This window comes from Oreochromis niloticus, linkage group LG4, assembly GCF_001858045.2.
Source record: "Oreochromis niloticus isolate F11D_XX linkage group LG4, O_niloticus_UMD_NMBU, whole genome shotgun sequence".
In the NCBI taxonomy this organism is placed as follows: domain Eukaryota; kingdom Metazoa; phylum Chordata; class Actinopteri; order Cichliformes; family Cichlidae; genus Oreochromis; species Oreochromis niloticus.
This window is the reverse complement of record NC_031969.2, coordinates 16,203,106-16,218,391: the sequence shown is the minus strand read 5'-3', so window position 1 is coordinate 16,218,391 and position 15,286 is coordinate 16,203,106. Positions and strand designations below refer to the sequence as shown.

The window sequence follows — 15,286 nt, the reverse complement described above, 5'->3', positions numbered from 1 at the left end:
ATGCTTTCCAGATGGTAGCAATGATTGAGAAATCCATCAATATTGACATGATCCCCTACACCACTGGCTGAAGCGCAGGTCAAAATCCTGACACAGCTGCCACCAGTTTTTACAGATGCCTGCAGACACTCACTGTTGTACCTCTCTCCAGACCTATGTACCAAACATTTCAAATTTGTAGTTATCACTCCATCAGACCTGTTGCCACTGCCTTTCTGTCCAGTTGTGTAACCCCAGGCTTTTCTGCCAGTTTCCCTTCCTCAAAAATGGTTTCTTGACAGCCAGCCATTCTTGAGACCATTTCTGACGAGGCTTCAGTGAACAGTAGATGAATCAACTGCAGAGCCAAATGCACCTCTCTAGTCCTGTATCAGGTCTTTGCTGGAATTTTTTCCTCATTAGTTCAGGAAATTACTTTCAGATACTGTTTTTCTGTTGTCATTTTTAAGACCTGCCACTTCTTTTGTGCCCCTTTTGTCCAAGTTTTGTCAAACTGCTTAAGGCCACATTGCACACCTTGCAAACTTTTGGTTGATGGATTCACCTTTTTGGCTATTTTATGTCTCTCAAACTGTTATCTCTGGCATTTTTTGTAGAGAAATGTGAGCAAATTGGCAGCTAGTAACAAAGTACCTAAAGATGCAATTTAAAATTGGATCTTTGCCATGTTGTCAGCGTAGACAACAGTGGTTCATCACATAAGTTAGTTGTCAGTGTCATAAGGCTTAACAATAAAACATTTCCCCTGAAAACTGAACTGGACTGAAAATGAGTGAAAAAAAAAAAAATAGCCAAGGTCCAAAGAAAAAACACTTTGTAAGACCTTCAGAAAGACTGCAGAACTATTGCTCAAGACCATTTCAGAAAAGTGTAAGCCTGGTTCATTGGAAGCAAAATAACAAGAAGAAATGTGGGGTCACTCCAAAGTTTAGCAAAAATGATTTGCCAGGAGAATAGATGATTTTCTTCAGTAAATCTTTAGTGAAATTTTGTACAGCAGGCCTTAGAGCGTTATGGATTGGTGAAATATTATTTTAAATTACATTAGTGAAAAGAAAGAATTCAATTGTTAATTTGACAATTAAGTAAAAAGTCATGTAGACCTAAGAAACTAAGGAAAGATACACACAGTATACCTGTGAAATTAAAAAAATACTTAGAGCTGTTCTTTAACTCTAAGGGATAAAAATCAAAAGAACAAAGTCAAAAACTTTGTCTTAAAAACAGTAATGAACAGGTTTCATTGCATGTAACACAGCTCACTGAACTTGATGCAGTTTATTTCTGAATGTTTAAGTCAAAGCTAGAGATCAGTCTGTAAAGCTGTATGTAAAATACAGATAAAAAGTCCTATGTTTGAATTGCCTTAATGGTACATTTAGTCACAAGCAACAAATGTGTTCATATACAAAAAACAAACATTACAAAGTATAGATTTGTATGTGTAGTTATCTTTTATACATATATAGGTGTAACACAAATTATCTGCTTCATGTACATTATATTACACAAGACAGACGTTTTACTACCACTGCTTAGGTAGCACACATACCCATAGTTTTATATCACAAAGTCACAAGGCTTTACTTGGCATGTGCAACATTTAATGAAGTATTTTGTGGAATTTGTGATACTGAGGTAAAATACATTCCACTTAAAAATAGTTTGTAACTTTACAGCTTTGTGTTTAGTAATGTTCTAGTTTGGCCTTAAATCTTTAAAGGATGATGCGGAGGGAATTTAGGATAATGTTACAAAAACTTGTGTTCGTCATGGCAACATTATGAGCAGAATAAAAGAATAGATTGTATTTCTCACCCACTCATGCACCATGAGCTGCAGGTACTGAAAAAAATGCTGTTCAGGCATATGTTGTAGTCTGTCCTAACGGTAAACTCTCTTTCTATGGCAGGAGTGTGTAAGATGTGTATATAGATATATATGTATTTTAAACCTTGCAGTGAAACCTCCAGTACTGGGTATTGATCAGTTTAAATTATGTACAATGATGTGCACATGCTTCAGCCAACACAAACCAGTTGAGTTTCAGTCATTTGGGTGTTACCATTGTCCAAAACTGACACAGGATGAGAGGGTGAACCGGTTGGTGAAGCAGTCACTTCTTTTAGCAGGCTGACAGTAGTAGTCTACATTTCTTGTCTCTGCACTTTTTTTTTTACATTTAAAGAAAAAAAATAAAAGGCTAAGCTAAGCTATGACTTTGAGACCAAGTCATAGGTTTCAGCCATTCTTGCTGCACATTTATCCGTCAATGTCCCAGCTGAACAGGTGATGTTTCACCAACATATCCTGCACTCCCTCTTTCAGTGGCTTCTGCTCCTTTTCCTGGGACATAAATGAAATGGGGAAAGCTTTTACTTGAAGTCAGAAGTTAGTAATGCATGGCAGATAGCAACACCTTCTGACAGAAACACCAATCAGCAATTTTAATGAAAATATGTTTTATTATATGCCTAAAAGAATATTCCCTTAATTAAAAAAAACAAAACAAAAAGTTACCATCTGGAGTCTGAAGGGAAAAAAAATTCATGACACTGACCGCACATGATGACTATAGTATCTACAGTCAGCATAATATAATAAAAGTGAAATCAGTGGATCCGATAAAGATGACGCTTTTTTTCCCCCCAGAGGAGACAGTCTGACTTACAGGAAGGAGGGAGGAGATGGCAGCGTGTCACTAATAGCACTAACAACTGCTATTTCTAGTCTACTTCTACAGTGACATGGCAAAATTTCCTCTTTCAAAGATATTTTATTCTTTTATTCAAATGTGCCACATCACTCTGAAAATGAAGGGTAAAAGAATACGAAGAACACTAATATCTACGCTAATGTACCGACAGTCTCATGAGCGACATTACCTAGAGATCCCAACTAAAGAGGTGATGCTGAACCAGAACTTCCATAGCTTCTGCTTTCAGAATAGCAGACTTCTGAAACAGTATAAGTCATAATGTTTTTCTTCACTTAGTTCTAACAAGTCGTCCTTGATAGTAAGACTGGCTCACAACCGCTCTATATTGAGACGCTGTCACATTCTCCTTGACTCACCTCTTTTTTGTCGGGAAGCTCACAATCTTGGGAGAGACTGAAGGCAAACTTTGACAGGACCCTGAGGAGAAAACAGGTTTGTTAATCATTATCCTGATGGATACACAGCTTCACTTTGTTTAACTTTTACCCTTTAAGCTTCTTTTACATGTATATTCCTGTTTTTACACTACTGAATTATGTGTGGAAAATGCAAAAGATGGCTCGTGGATAAGATACAGCCAACTTCAAGAATTTAACACTCGGTAACCATCCATGTTTTGAACACACTGATGTGTGTTAACTACCTGAGCTCACACTTGATTTGAACCCATCCGGGGCTACGAAGGAATGACCATGGGTGATACCATTTTTCTACAGCCGCCATGCTGGAGCACAACACCTCCAACCATAAGTGCAGCACCTGCTCACTGAAGAGAGGCATGTTAAGTTTCAAACAGACTCGGTATGAAAATATGCTTCTACAGAGTGACATTGATGATTTCAATTCTACATGCATGTGTGATGAAACTTACTTCAGGCCAACACACACAAGAGACCTAAACTTGACATCCATCTGGGCATGTGCTGCATCATGGCTCATGTTGACTGACTGCACTGCCTGAGAAGGTAATCAAAGGGAAACAGTCTTCAGTGATACATGGCGACTTTACAGACTAGAAGCTACGCCTCACTTCACTGACAATACACTTAGTGATTAATAAATAGAGTGTTCACTTACTCTGTAAAGCAGCTCCTCTGGTGTTAGTACTTTTCCATCTTCATCTAACCTGGTAAATCCCAAAGACAACCACTTGTTACTTCCAAATCTCTAGTAGCAGTAGTGCAAAAAGCACACAGTGCACTGAGCATACAGTTAACGGTAAATGGCCCATTTATGTTCTTAACAAAGCATCATGCAATGCTAATTAAAGTCAAGTGCATCCCTGATTGCACCTGGAGAACATTACAATTTGGGTTAATATAACAAAGAATAACACTTTCTGTGCATCTCACCTGTAGGTTTTACACAGGACTAGCCTGGAGTAAACAGAATTGAAGTCCCTCTCTACTTCCCTGCTGGCCGCCTGAGTAAAAAGCAGAGGATTTAATTTACATTTTCAGTTTGACAGACACATGTGTGATACATGGTACTATGATGACAAAAAGTTTTCCTACCTCCTCTATGAATAACCAGGGATGACATGGCCCTCCAAGTATAGATGGTTTCTTCAGACCATGCTGGAAGATAGCCTTCAGAGCTGGACATAGAGTCCCTCTGGCCAGGTCTGTCACTGCCTCTGTCACAGAGTCGTCACCTGCTAGTGAGTACTGAAGACATGTACGAGATCGTCAATCAGTGTTGAAGACACTGCATGATTCGACAGTCAGGACATTACAATAATAAAGAAGCAAAGACAAAACCTGGTGCATAGTTGATGACATCGACCACTGTAAGAAACATCAGCTAATTGGACAATTTCAAAGTGCTTAGCTTTAATTGGGAGAATAATGTAAGAATGTGCATACCTCCTTGCTCCTTTCATCAAGAATCTCAACAAACTTTGCTGGAAACCAGCCTGTTAAAGACAAAATTTATGATACAGTGGATAATTACTTACCGATCTTTTATATCAGTTGTTTCTATGGTTACATTTACTTATGCATTTACTTTAACATGATTCCTTTTATAATTTTATCCCCTAGCTTTTACACAATTTTACTTATTTTGCATATTTGTGTTATTATCACTAATTCTTTACTTTGTTTTTCATTTTTAAATGTTTTTCTGAAATCCTGGAATGTAAATACATCTGCCTTTGGATCAGCTTTTTAAAATTTTAAATGTGCTAGATCAATGAAATTTTTTTGGCTCTTTAGATTTAAAAAATTATTATGATTTTTTAAATCCCACATACCTCTAAGGCTGTTGAGTTCACCAACCCAGCAATGTTCGTCCTTTTGCGAAATAATCTGAGCGACAGAAGAATATAGCAGAATGAGACACAGAGACCAGACGGTGTTAAAGCTGTGCTTCTTTTTTGCCTGCATTTCTGTAAATTATGACTCACAGTGATGATGTCATTCTTTCTAAAGCCCAGTTCATCATCATCATGACGCTCAAAGTCCAGCAAAGCCTTTGCCCGTCTCCGTCGGTTGCGAGATACCACAAGAAAGTTTTCATGATCCCGCTGATGACTCTCCATGGAGTAGTCTGGAGTCAGATCCTAGACAGATAAAATGGAACAGATCAATACGAAGTCAAAATGTGAGAAAATAATAATCTTAAAATTAATTCCACAATTTGGGGAGTATTATAATTAGGGATGGGTATTGATAAGATTTTAACGATTCCGATTCCATTTTCGATTCTGTTTAACGATTCGATTCTTTATCGATTCTCTTATCGATTCTTGTTTTTAAAAAGGAGAACACTAAGGTCGATTAGCTTAGAACTGTTTTATATCTTCTCTTTCAACAAGATAGAAATTTAGGAGTAACATGGCCTTACAAACCCAACAGTGAGATCTTAAGAGATCCACAGCCTACGGCTCTTCAATGGGGTGTCACAGGGTCCCCGGGGAAAATTGTAAACGTAAAATAATAAAATAAATATTCTTCTGTAGCAATAACAAAGTATAACATAAATTATTCTGTAGCAATTACACAAGAATATCCAGTAATGTCCCTGCCTACAATTAAACACATTCACTTACCATCTGCTGTGGCAAATGGCTGCAAGGTTTTGACCACAAACTAGTCACTGCTCGGTGACATTCGGGCCTGAAAAGAGACGCTACCGGTAGACTGCAGCGACAACTGCCAGCGAGCGCCAGCCAGACTCTGTCTGTCTCTCTCATCATGGTCACCTAAATGCACAATGGCAGGTTTTGTAATAAAGCAGATCGCGCTAACATAATATGCACTGTTAGTTGATTATTTACCTGCCGCATTAACGGGAGAGGACGTGCAAACGTTACCGCTGCTGCTGCTGGGTTGAGATTCACGAGTCCGGAGCGGAATTAAAGACATTCATTTAAGTTCATCGCGTGTTTTGTGAGCAAATGCTTTTGCATTTTCGTAGTGTTTCCTCCTTTAATGAAATATCTACTTTGCAAGTATTGCAAGTTGCCCTGTTGTCATCCGTTCTCGTAAAGTATAAACAAACTTTTAAGCGTTTGAGCCGCTTAGGCGCCGTGTTTCCTGCCAGGTACGCTCCGCAACGTGGTGACGTCATTCGGGGCGACTGGAATCGATAAGGGAATCGTTTGCAAAAATGGCAAACGATTCCAAGGAATTGAAACAGTGGGAACCGGTTCTCAACAAGAACCGGTTTTCGATACCCATCCCTAATTATAATGCTACAGACAGCCAATGAAAGTACAGCATGGCTGATGCTCTGTTTATTTTGGTTGATTCATAGTTCAGAACAGGACATAAACACTCACAGTGCTGGAGTGGCGTGGATCCAGGCAATGGAAGTGCTCTGCAATGCGGGATATGGCCTCTCGCAAGGAGGCCACCAACTCAGTCTGCTTTATGTTCTTTGACTTCAGAGCTTCTGCCTCGTCCTCCCCAAAAAGCAGGGAGGTCAGGGTGGATTTCCTGCGCAGCGACTGCCTCCTCACCACCTAAACATGTATCAATAAAATCTCAATTTTTTTCCCCTCTTTTTGTTTAACAAAAATTTTAGAAGAAAGTAAATATACAACTCCTACTCTCCCTGTCTAAACCACATGACTAGTAAATTATGCCAATACTATAATGACTGACCTTGTTGAGATTGGTGTTGAGTGTTGTGTTGTTGCCGTTGCTGAGCTGTGCCTGTTCATTTAGGATGTAGGCTAGGTGCTTGTGTCTGTGAGCTTCCAGAGTTTCTTGGGAGAGTGTCCCTGCTAGCCTCATAGCCTCCCCTAGAACTGCAGGTGCATCTCTCAGCTGGCTCGGCAAATCCGAAAGAGTATTAAAAATGGATGCAGAGTTCTCTGATGATACAAGTTCCTCCTCCTGGAGTCAAGGAGTAAATTAAGTAAGATTAGTACTCAATATAAACCGCTCTTGTTAATAATAGGAATGATTGGCAGATAACTGGAGTGGGAATTAAGGATGATGATTATCTTCCATCCTAATTGCTTTCCCCCAAAGAAAAAAAATCTAATTGGTAACTGCACACACTGACTAAAGAAAACAATAAAAATAAATGTAAAGCATTCAAGAAAAATGCAAACTGCATGAGGCTATTGAGATTCAGTAGAAGTACTGTGGCTAACCTTAATCTTGAGCATGCCCAGTGTCACCTGGAAAAGCACAAGTGACCCTTCATAGAAGAGCAGATCCCAGATTCTAAGGAGCAGACGGATATCCACCACACTGGCAAATGATGTCAGGAACCAGTGCAGTGTGATCAGTGACAACTCTGGATGTACAAAAAAAGAAGATGATGTTACCTACTGTATACAATGTACAGTATAGAGTGCAACTCACAACCTTTTTTTTTTTTTTTTTTTTTAAAAAACAACCCAAGGACTAAACTCTCATCTTTCTTGATGCTTGATCCTACCTATGTCATGCTCCTGCAGAAGGCGGTCAAGGGCTGGCAGGTACTGAACAATAAGTTGGCGGAGAACTCTCTGGTCCGTTTGAACACCCAGCAGAGTGGAGGAAAAGTAAGATGGAGGAAGAAGATCTTCAATCAGGGCGCACATCATCCATAGTGCATCCTCCTCCTCGAGAAAGAGCAGCAGGCAGGAAACCACCTGGATAGATGAGACAGATATGAGAAACAATGAGAGCGTAAAGAGGAGAATACCTTCTATGTTGAATCAGCTGCTCTGCGTACTGTAACTGATCAGACAGGCTCTCTATGTATGTGTTCTTACCATGCCAGTTCCCTGACAGTACCCAATGTCAGGGTAGAGCCACGCTAGGCTTCTCAGTACACGTCTCAGCCTTGGCACTCCAACACTGGTCAGACTATTGAAACACGCATTGGTTGGCATAGTCCGTAACAAGTCCTTCTCTATCTGAGGGACAAAAGATTAAGACGGGATCATCCCATTATTATTTGAAAGATCTTTAAGGATTCTGCATAGCAAATGAAGAAAAATAGTACAAAACACCCAAATGCTTGAAGTCTAATCTCCAAATGTGTTGAGTGAAATGTGTCAGACAGATTTGCTGACTGCATTTAGGCAGTACATTTTGTACTTAATAATAATAATAATTACAATAATAAGTCTTCACACATATATACAGTTAGGCATTTTACCTGTTTAGCAACTGTGGTGTCATCATTAGAGCTGTTCTTGATGATTTCTCTGTAAGAGATCTCAGAGGTCCTCTTCTTTTGAAGGGCTCCAGACAGACGCATCCAAAGCTAGGAGAGGAGGGGGGAAAAAAACGATGTTTCAGTAACATCACTATATAACTAGCTTGCTTTAACAGTATTTTAGACTTCGAGTCAACTTCAAGAAACAGCACTGCTGGTAAAGCTTACCTGTGGTCTCATACTATGAGGTATTCCTCCTAGCACCAAGGAATGCAAACGCTCAGAGCGTGGAAGGACAGGATCAATAAGATCCCAGGTCAGGTCACCTACTGTGTGGTTATGGGTGAACTCCAGGTGGGCTTGCCAACGCAGTCGCTGCTGGGGGTCTTCACGCTGGGGCGAGCCCTCAGTGCCCAGCCAAGACCTAGGCTCCCCACCATCTGAGAGAAAGTAATATATTCAGCCTTAACTTCAGCTTTAGTTTGTTTTCTGTGCAGGCTCTATATTAAAATTGTTATAACTTGCAAACTCTTGGATTAAGGAGAACAATATAATGGAAAATGGTACCCGCTGCAATACTGTGGGCATGCACTGCAGAGATATGAAAGCTGCTTCACTTAAAACAAACTCAGCTGAGTCTCCAGGAGGACTGCAGAGAGTAGTCTACTTTTGTAAGAGTTGTCAACCAGCACACTTCAGAGAAGCGGAGAGTTCTGCTTACATCATTCATGACATTGGAACCATAATTTTGTGTATTTGGATTGTTTTTTAAAATCACTAAAAATTGGCTGATAGATTAAGAAAACATTTTTGGGGGGGTTTAAAACTCAAAATACACGCTCAAAGAATATTCAATAAATAGCCTTCTTCATCATCATAATAGGTCAAGGCTGTAAAAACCCTGAGATCACATGCACTTCACCTACATAATAGAGCTACTATGCTCATATCTTTTTTTTTTTTACTGCGATTCACCAAATGATGATAAAAAAAAAAGTTTTAAGATAGAAAAGAATTGTCTGTGTGTGTGAGTGAGAGAGAGCAAAAGAGAAGAAATGGATAAATTAAAAATACCCTCTGTGTCCACTCTAAAGCCAAATTCATCATACTGGAGTTCAAGCTGCTGTGAAGAGTCTTTCTGCAGAAACAAAACAGTGACATGCATTTAATCAGTGAACATCTCATAATAGAAACATGACTATAACAAACAAACGTGGCTATAAAGAAGTGAGATTAATGGTTTCAGTGCCATTAAAGGAGCAGTGTTTTAAACTGACGAGATCACCATGGTAACTTATGCTGGACAAAGTTACCTTCACCCAAGCAGGCTACAGGAGGTGTTTTAGATATAAACTGGCAGCACAAAGCCACATTTTCACCACGCTTTTCCTCTCAATTTAAAAGTAAGCTCAGATACATTATATACAAACCTGTGGGTTATTTAATTGGTGATTTAAAAACTAAATATTTATGCTTAGTCATAAATACCTGATAATGAAACTGGTAGAACACAGAAAACAAAAACAATAAATCTACTGATATTCATACCAAACCAATTCATGGATTATACACAATCAAAAACTTTTATTTTACTTTGATTTGGGCAAACACTAATGGGAATTCCACCCCTCTTTCACTGTGGGACCACAACCCTGAATGCACTTAATTTTTTAAATATATTCTTTATTAACCTCCACAACTCACATCTTTAACTGAAGTAGGCAGCATTTGATTAGTCGATTTTTTGTTGAAGAAAACTAAAAAAAAAAAAGATGTAGATGTGTGACAGCCTTTAATATTTTTTTCTCAATTTTTAGGATCTGAAATGTTCCATTTCTCAAGAAACTTGTTTTATCAATAATGTGGGAAACCATATTCTTACTTGATGGTACTTGGCCAAAATGTCCTGGGGCCACATGCTTGGGGTAAGAGCCGAGAATGGCCCACCAGGAGCTGGTGTGTAGGTACCTAAAAGAAAACAAAAGTTCTTATTATATCCATCTTACTATTGCTAAATCTATACACACATACACGCATGCACACACACACATATATATAATAAATCCAAAGTTCTGCAAAGAAATTACATTTTGCAAATATACCTGACATTTTGCTGATTGAGTTCAATATGGTGGGACACCTGGGAGTAAACAAGTCAGCTGATCGCCACTCTATAGAAAAGAAACAGATGCTGATAATGAGTTGGCACTTTAATTTCTAGATCGTCAACATTTGCATTTTTCAGAACGATGCTGAAGCTAGTCAGTCCTCCAGCTGACAGCACCCCATATGTTTGTGGGATAATCTCCAGACACAGTGGTGCACTGAGAATAAAAGACCTTTACAACCACTAACCACATCAAGTTAGCTGACATTATAAATGTGTTTGATTTCACTGTTTCAGAAGCAATCCGGTCACCAAGCCAAATGTAATGTTTGAAATCCTTTCGGATACCATAATCTGTTATTCAGTACCTCAGACCATTTTGATACTATCCAAGTTACTATAATGTAAACCTACCTAACTGCTAAACAAATACGCCATTCCTCAAACCAATCGAGTACGAAGAAATTGTCCAACAGACCAACAACAATGTAACAAGGCAATGCCCCTTCTTCTAGAATAAACTCCAGGACATGCAGAGCTTCGGCACAAACACAGAGAGGAAAAAAAACACAAAACAAAATAAAGAGGATTCTTGTTTCTCTCTTCAAGGCCATATGACTGCTGTAATTACCAGAGGCTAACTATTCTACTAAACTCTTTGTGTGTGTACAAATGTGTGTTGTCATGCTCTAAATGTAGAGGCGCACATCTTGGGGTAAAATTAACATTCTGTGAGAAAACCATAAAAAAAACTTGAGCCTACAAATTCACAACAAAGACTTAACACACCATGTATTTAAAAGCTTTTGTCTGCAAGATTTTAGCCTTTGCATTAAAATAAAAAAAGTGACAGTTTAAGCATATAAATAAATTACATGGCAAATATTGGCAATGACGGCGAGCAAAGTGGGTCATCCCTCTACAGCACTGCGACAAATACCATGATCTCATCTAACTGTTGGTAAAAAGTTGTTAACCTCAGTACAGCCTTTCTGTGTTTTAGATATTGTTAATAACAATGGTGTTTCCACAGGCTAATATTCACAACTTTAACTCAGCTCCACACACTTTGCACACTATGTAACTGCACAATTATGAACAACATATTTTGCATATTAACTTATTAAAGCTGAAACTAATGCCAAGGAATGCTGAACAAACTGCCTGCTGCACAAAATAGTTTTCAGAACTAACATTCACACATTTTTTTCCTCCCCACTCACAGCTAAAGCACTGATGCCAATTAAACCTACCGAACAGTGGGAGGGAGCACAGATGACACAGCTGTAACCTCATTAAACCTGATCAATCCCACCACCACCAGCCGACCTGTCCTCCACCCACTGTCTGCTCCAGTATAATATCCACTAATAATAATGTAATAAAATAAAATAAATAAATAAAACAAAAAGATTAACAAGAGAAGTCTACAGAGAGTCTGTATATGTTACGCCCTTAAAGCATTCAGACCATGAATTTGCTGACTATAAAACAAAACAATCAACAACAAAACAAAAGGACATTTTTCTAAAGTCAGAATAGTCTAGAGGACACAGATTTATTTACAGCCTTTAGGTGTACATTTAAACAGCACGGTGCTTGGGAACAACCACAGAGAGCTGCATTTTGCTGGAGGATTTGTGATGAAACCTGACTTTAATAAAAAGATGCTGTTGGTTTTTTCCCTTTACAAAACAGAAAGCTAGAAAACTATTCTTGGAGTAATTGTGCGATGATTTTGGCTCAATTTCTCCAAGTTTCAGTAATCACTGCAGCATTTCTAACAAAGTACAGATCACATAGGCATATTGGGAAGATGTATGTATAATGGCCTATATGGTTATTGGACAACTTCAAATGTCCCTCTAAAATGATGGATTCTTGCCATTAGCATCTAAGAAGATTTCAAGTCTCAGTTCTGTCTTTTGCATACAAATAGTAAAACACTATATATGGTTTGTGTTTGATAGATGTTTTGTGGGCAAATGCAACAAGCGAGTTGTTGCCCCAGAGAAGAAATTATACAGTATATCAGTAAGACAAACCACTACTTGGAATCTAAGCAACTACAAGCCACATAACACTATAACAACCATAACCTACGAAAAGAGGCTCGCCTGCATGCAAACACGGTGCCAAAATGATTCATTCTAGCAGCAGGCTTGCGGCATGAAGGGAGATTTAGGACTTAAGAGAGATGAGAAATCAATTTGAGGTCTGGAGGATGGCCAAGTGTTTTCAGGGAAGCTCTGTCTAACTGAGGGGAGGCCTGGGATTTTAGAGTTTCTCCTTTACAAGAACATTAACAGCTTAATCACCTGCCAAAAAAACAAACATTACAAAATCCATCCTGCAAACTGTTGAACATATTGGTAATTTCTGAGTAACCCACTATGAATCCTTATTCTCAGAATATGAATCCTTATTCTCAGAGTCATCGCAGGATGTGCTCTTAACTACAAAGAAGAACACCAAGTTTGCAAACACGGATACTTAAAATACGATTGTGACTCTGCTGTAAATTTTGCAACCACCCTACTGCAAAACAGATAGTTCAATTACACAATAGATTAATAAAAGTGAGTATTTTAGATTTTGTAGAGAAAGGCAAAACTTGGGCAGAAATAAGTCACAACTTTCAGGAAATGAACAGAACTAAGGTGAGTTGGAAGTTAATGCTCTCACATGCATGTGATAAATGGAAATCATTAACTTGTTACAGTTTTGTTCTCCCAAGGATGTAAACAGCACAGACAAATCAAATCACTTCATCTGAGGACCTTCCCGGACCTATAACAAAGGGTCTTTCATGCTTTTTTCCTCTCCAAACAAAACAACATCCTTTTCACTGCGGAGGTGTGGCTGTACTCGCAAGTGTTTGCACACACACTGGTCAACACCCTGTTGTAAGAACACCAATAAGCAACATCCTGCTGTGCAAACAGGCCAAGAGTGTGCATCGTACACATAAAGCCTTTCCTTTTAAACACTATAAGGAAGCTCTTACATCTACTCTAATTAGAGTTTGTGCTGCCTTGTCAGCCTGCCCAATCAGCTCTACCCACTCCACTTCCCCTTACACCTCCCCCAGCTGTCCCTTTCACTAATCACAACATTGGTGACTCATGTCGCCTCCTCACCAAAAGAAGAAGAAGAAAAAAAAAAAAAGGATGTCGGTGTATGCCAGAGCATCTCTGCCTTGTGCCTAACAAATCTAGCTTTGGCTGAAGAATGACAGGCGCACACCTTCAGTCTCCTTGGCCGTCCATCTGTGTGTGTCTCCCCTCTTACACACTGGCATGCATTGCATTTAATTATAGTCTCAGTTACACTTACACACACATACACGCAAAGGGATGTTCGTGGAAGGCCACTTCTTTGAGTGAAAGTGCTGGAAACTCCCGTCTAAATACCCTTACTTCCTCGTTTCAAGGGAGTGTAAGGCAAGAACCTGTAGGGAATAGGTGCTGTATGACAAAAAAAAAAAAAGCACTGCATCACTCTTGTCAACATCTATCTGCAACACCTAAGCTCTGTTGTCAGTAAGCCATAAGATTATGCATAAAGCAACAAGTGACTCTCCTGCGTCTGATAGCACTACGAGGCACGTTTGAGTGTAAATCATCTGTTGTGTTGGTACAGACTGCAGCATCTGTCAGCTTTGTATGTGTCATCGTTAAACCGTTCAGCTGACCCAGAAATGCTGAAACGTTAATGGTAGACCACACGTGATATTACCGACACACACACACACACACACACACACACACACACACACACAAATCTCACTGAATATTCTGCTTTTTTAAACTTAAAGATATGTATGAAGCACAATGCTCAGCAATGATTCAATTATTGTTACGTCAAACCCCAGCTGACGTCAGGTGCAGCTACGAGACAATAACACAACATTTTCTTTCCTTAAAAAAAAATCCCATCAGGGACAACACATTTAGTCAACACGTTTATTTTCCACAAATGTTATCAAACAATAAGCCATGAAATTTAACGCTCATGCATTCATACTGACTTGTCAGCTGTTAGCCAAACATGCTACGTTTAGCTTTTAGCTAGTAGTTAGGTGCAAAACGGTGTGCCACGGAAGGCCTGCCCGGTTAACTTACCGTGACATTATTCTAGCGAAAGCACGCTAAGGTTTCTGGAGGACGTGCCTTTTCGTTTTCCCCTATAGTTTTAAAGAGAAAACGCCATATGCTATGCCATCTCTCGCCTCGGACGTAAGACTTCCCAACGCTGTGCACCTGCTAGTGGCGACGTGTAACTCCGACGTATTCTTACGCCCTGTAAGGCTTTCCCAGTTCCTTTTCCATCGTGGGAAGTAGCGCCAGATCCCGGAACTACAATTCTCAGTCAAAAAATATCCTTCCGCAGGTGGGGAGTAGGTGACGCAGGCACACGACGTATCTCTTGTTTGTTCCATTCATTCATTCTTTTTTTTCCTTTTTTTTGTACTCCCTTACCTCATTCAGACCAGCTACGAAAACAACCACACACATTTCAGAACATCAGAGCAGTGCTAGTCATGACGGGAGTCAACCAGTAGCTGTTATGGGAGTTTGTGCTAACTCCAATTGCTTGAGTGTTTTGTTTTGTTTTTCAAATAAACCTTTTTTTTTTCTTTCTTTCTTTTTTTTTTTTTAAAGAAACCCCTTTAAAAAAAATAGGTAAAGACAGAAACTGCAAATGAGAAAATTCAACTGTCACTGCATCTATCACTGTTATTTCACAGTAATTAATGTTTATTTAATTTATTTACTCTTATTAGCATTAAAGTGTATTCACGCACAATACAGCGTATTCCACTGCCCCTTCTCTTTCCTTCTTTCTAACGTTGT

General features: G+C 39.1%; 1 protein-coding gene across 1 annotated transcript; it reads right to left on the bottom strand.

Moving 5' to 3' along the window:
* Positions 1-1,431: 1,431 nt before the first annotated feature.
* Positions 1,432-14,790, bottom strand: sgsm3 (small G protein signaling modulator 3). Its single transcript, XM_003452834.5, has 21 exons — positions 14,555-14,790; positions 10,426-10,494; positions 10,206-10,291; positions 9,398-9,461; positions 8,552-8,763; positions 8,324-8,431; positions 7,935-8,078; positions 7,616-7,811; positions 7,326-7,471; positions 6,829-7,062; positions 6,504-6,686; positions 5,127-5,282; positions 4,974-5,028; positions 4,585-4,634; positions 4,234-4,386; positions 4,072-4,142; positions 3,797-3,845; positions 3,591-3,676; positions 3,363-3,485; positions 3,076-3,136; positions 1,432-2,346 (listed from the first exon to the last, which is right to left on the bottom strand). Exons 2-21 carry the CDS (start codon positions 10,430-10,432, stop codon positions 2,263-2,265), a joined length of 2,268 nt encoding a protein of 755 aa, XP_003452882.1. The 5' UTR covers positions 10,433-10,494; positions 14,555-14,790; the 3' UTR covers positions 1,432-2,262.
* Positions 14,791-15,286: the final 496 nt, after the last annotated feature.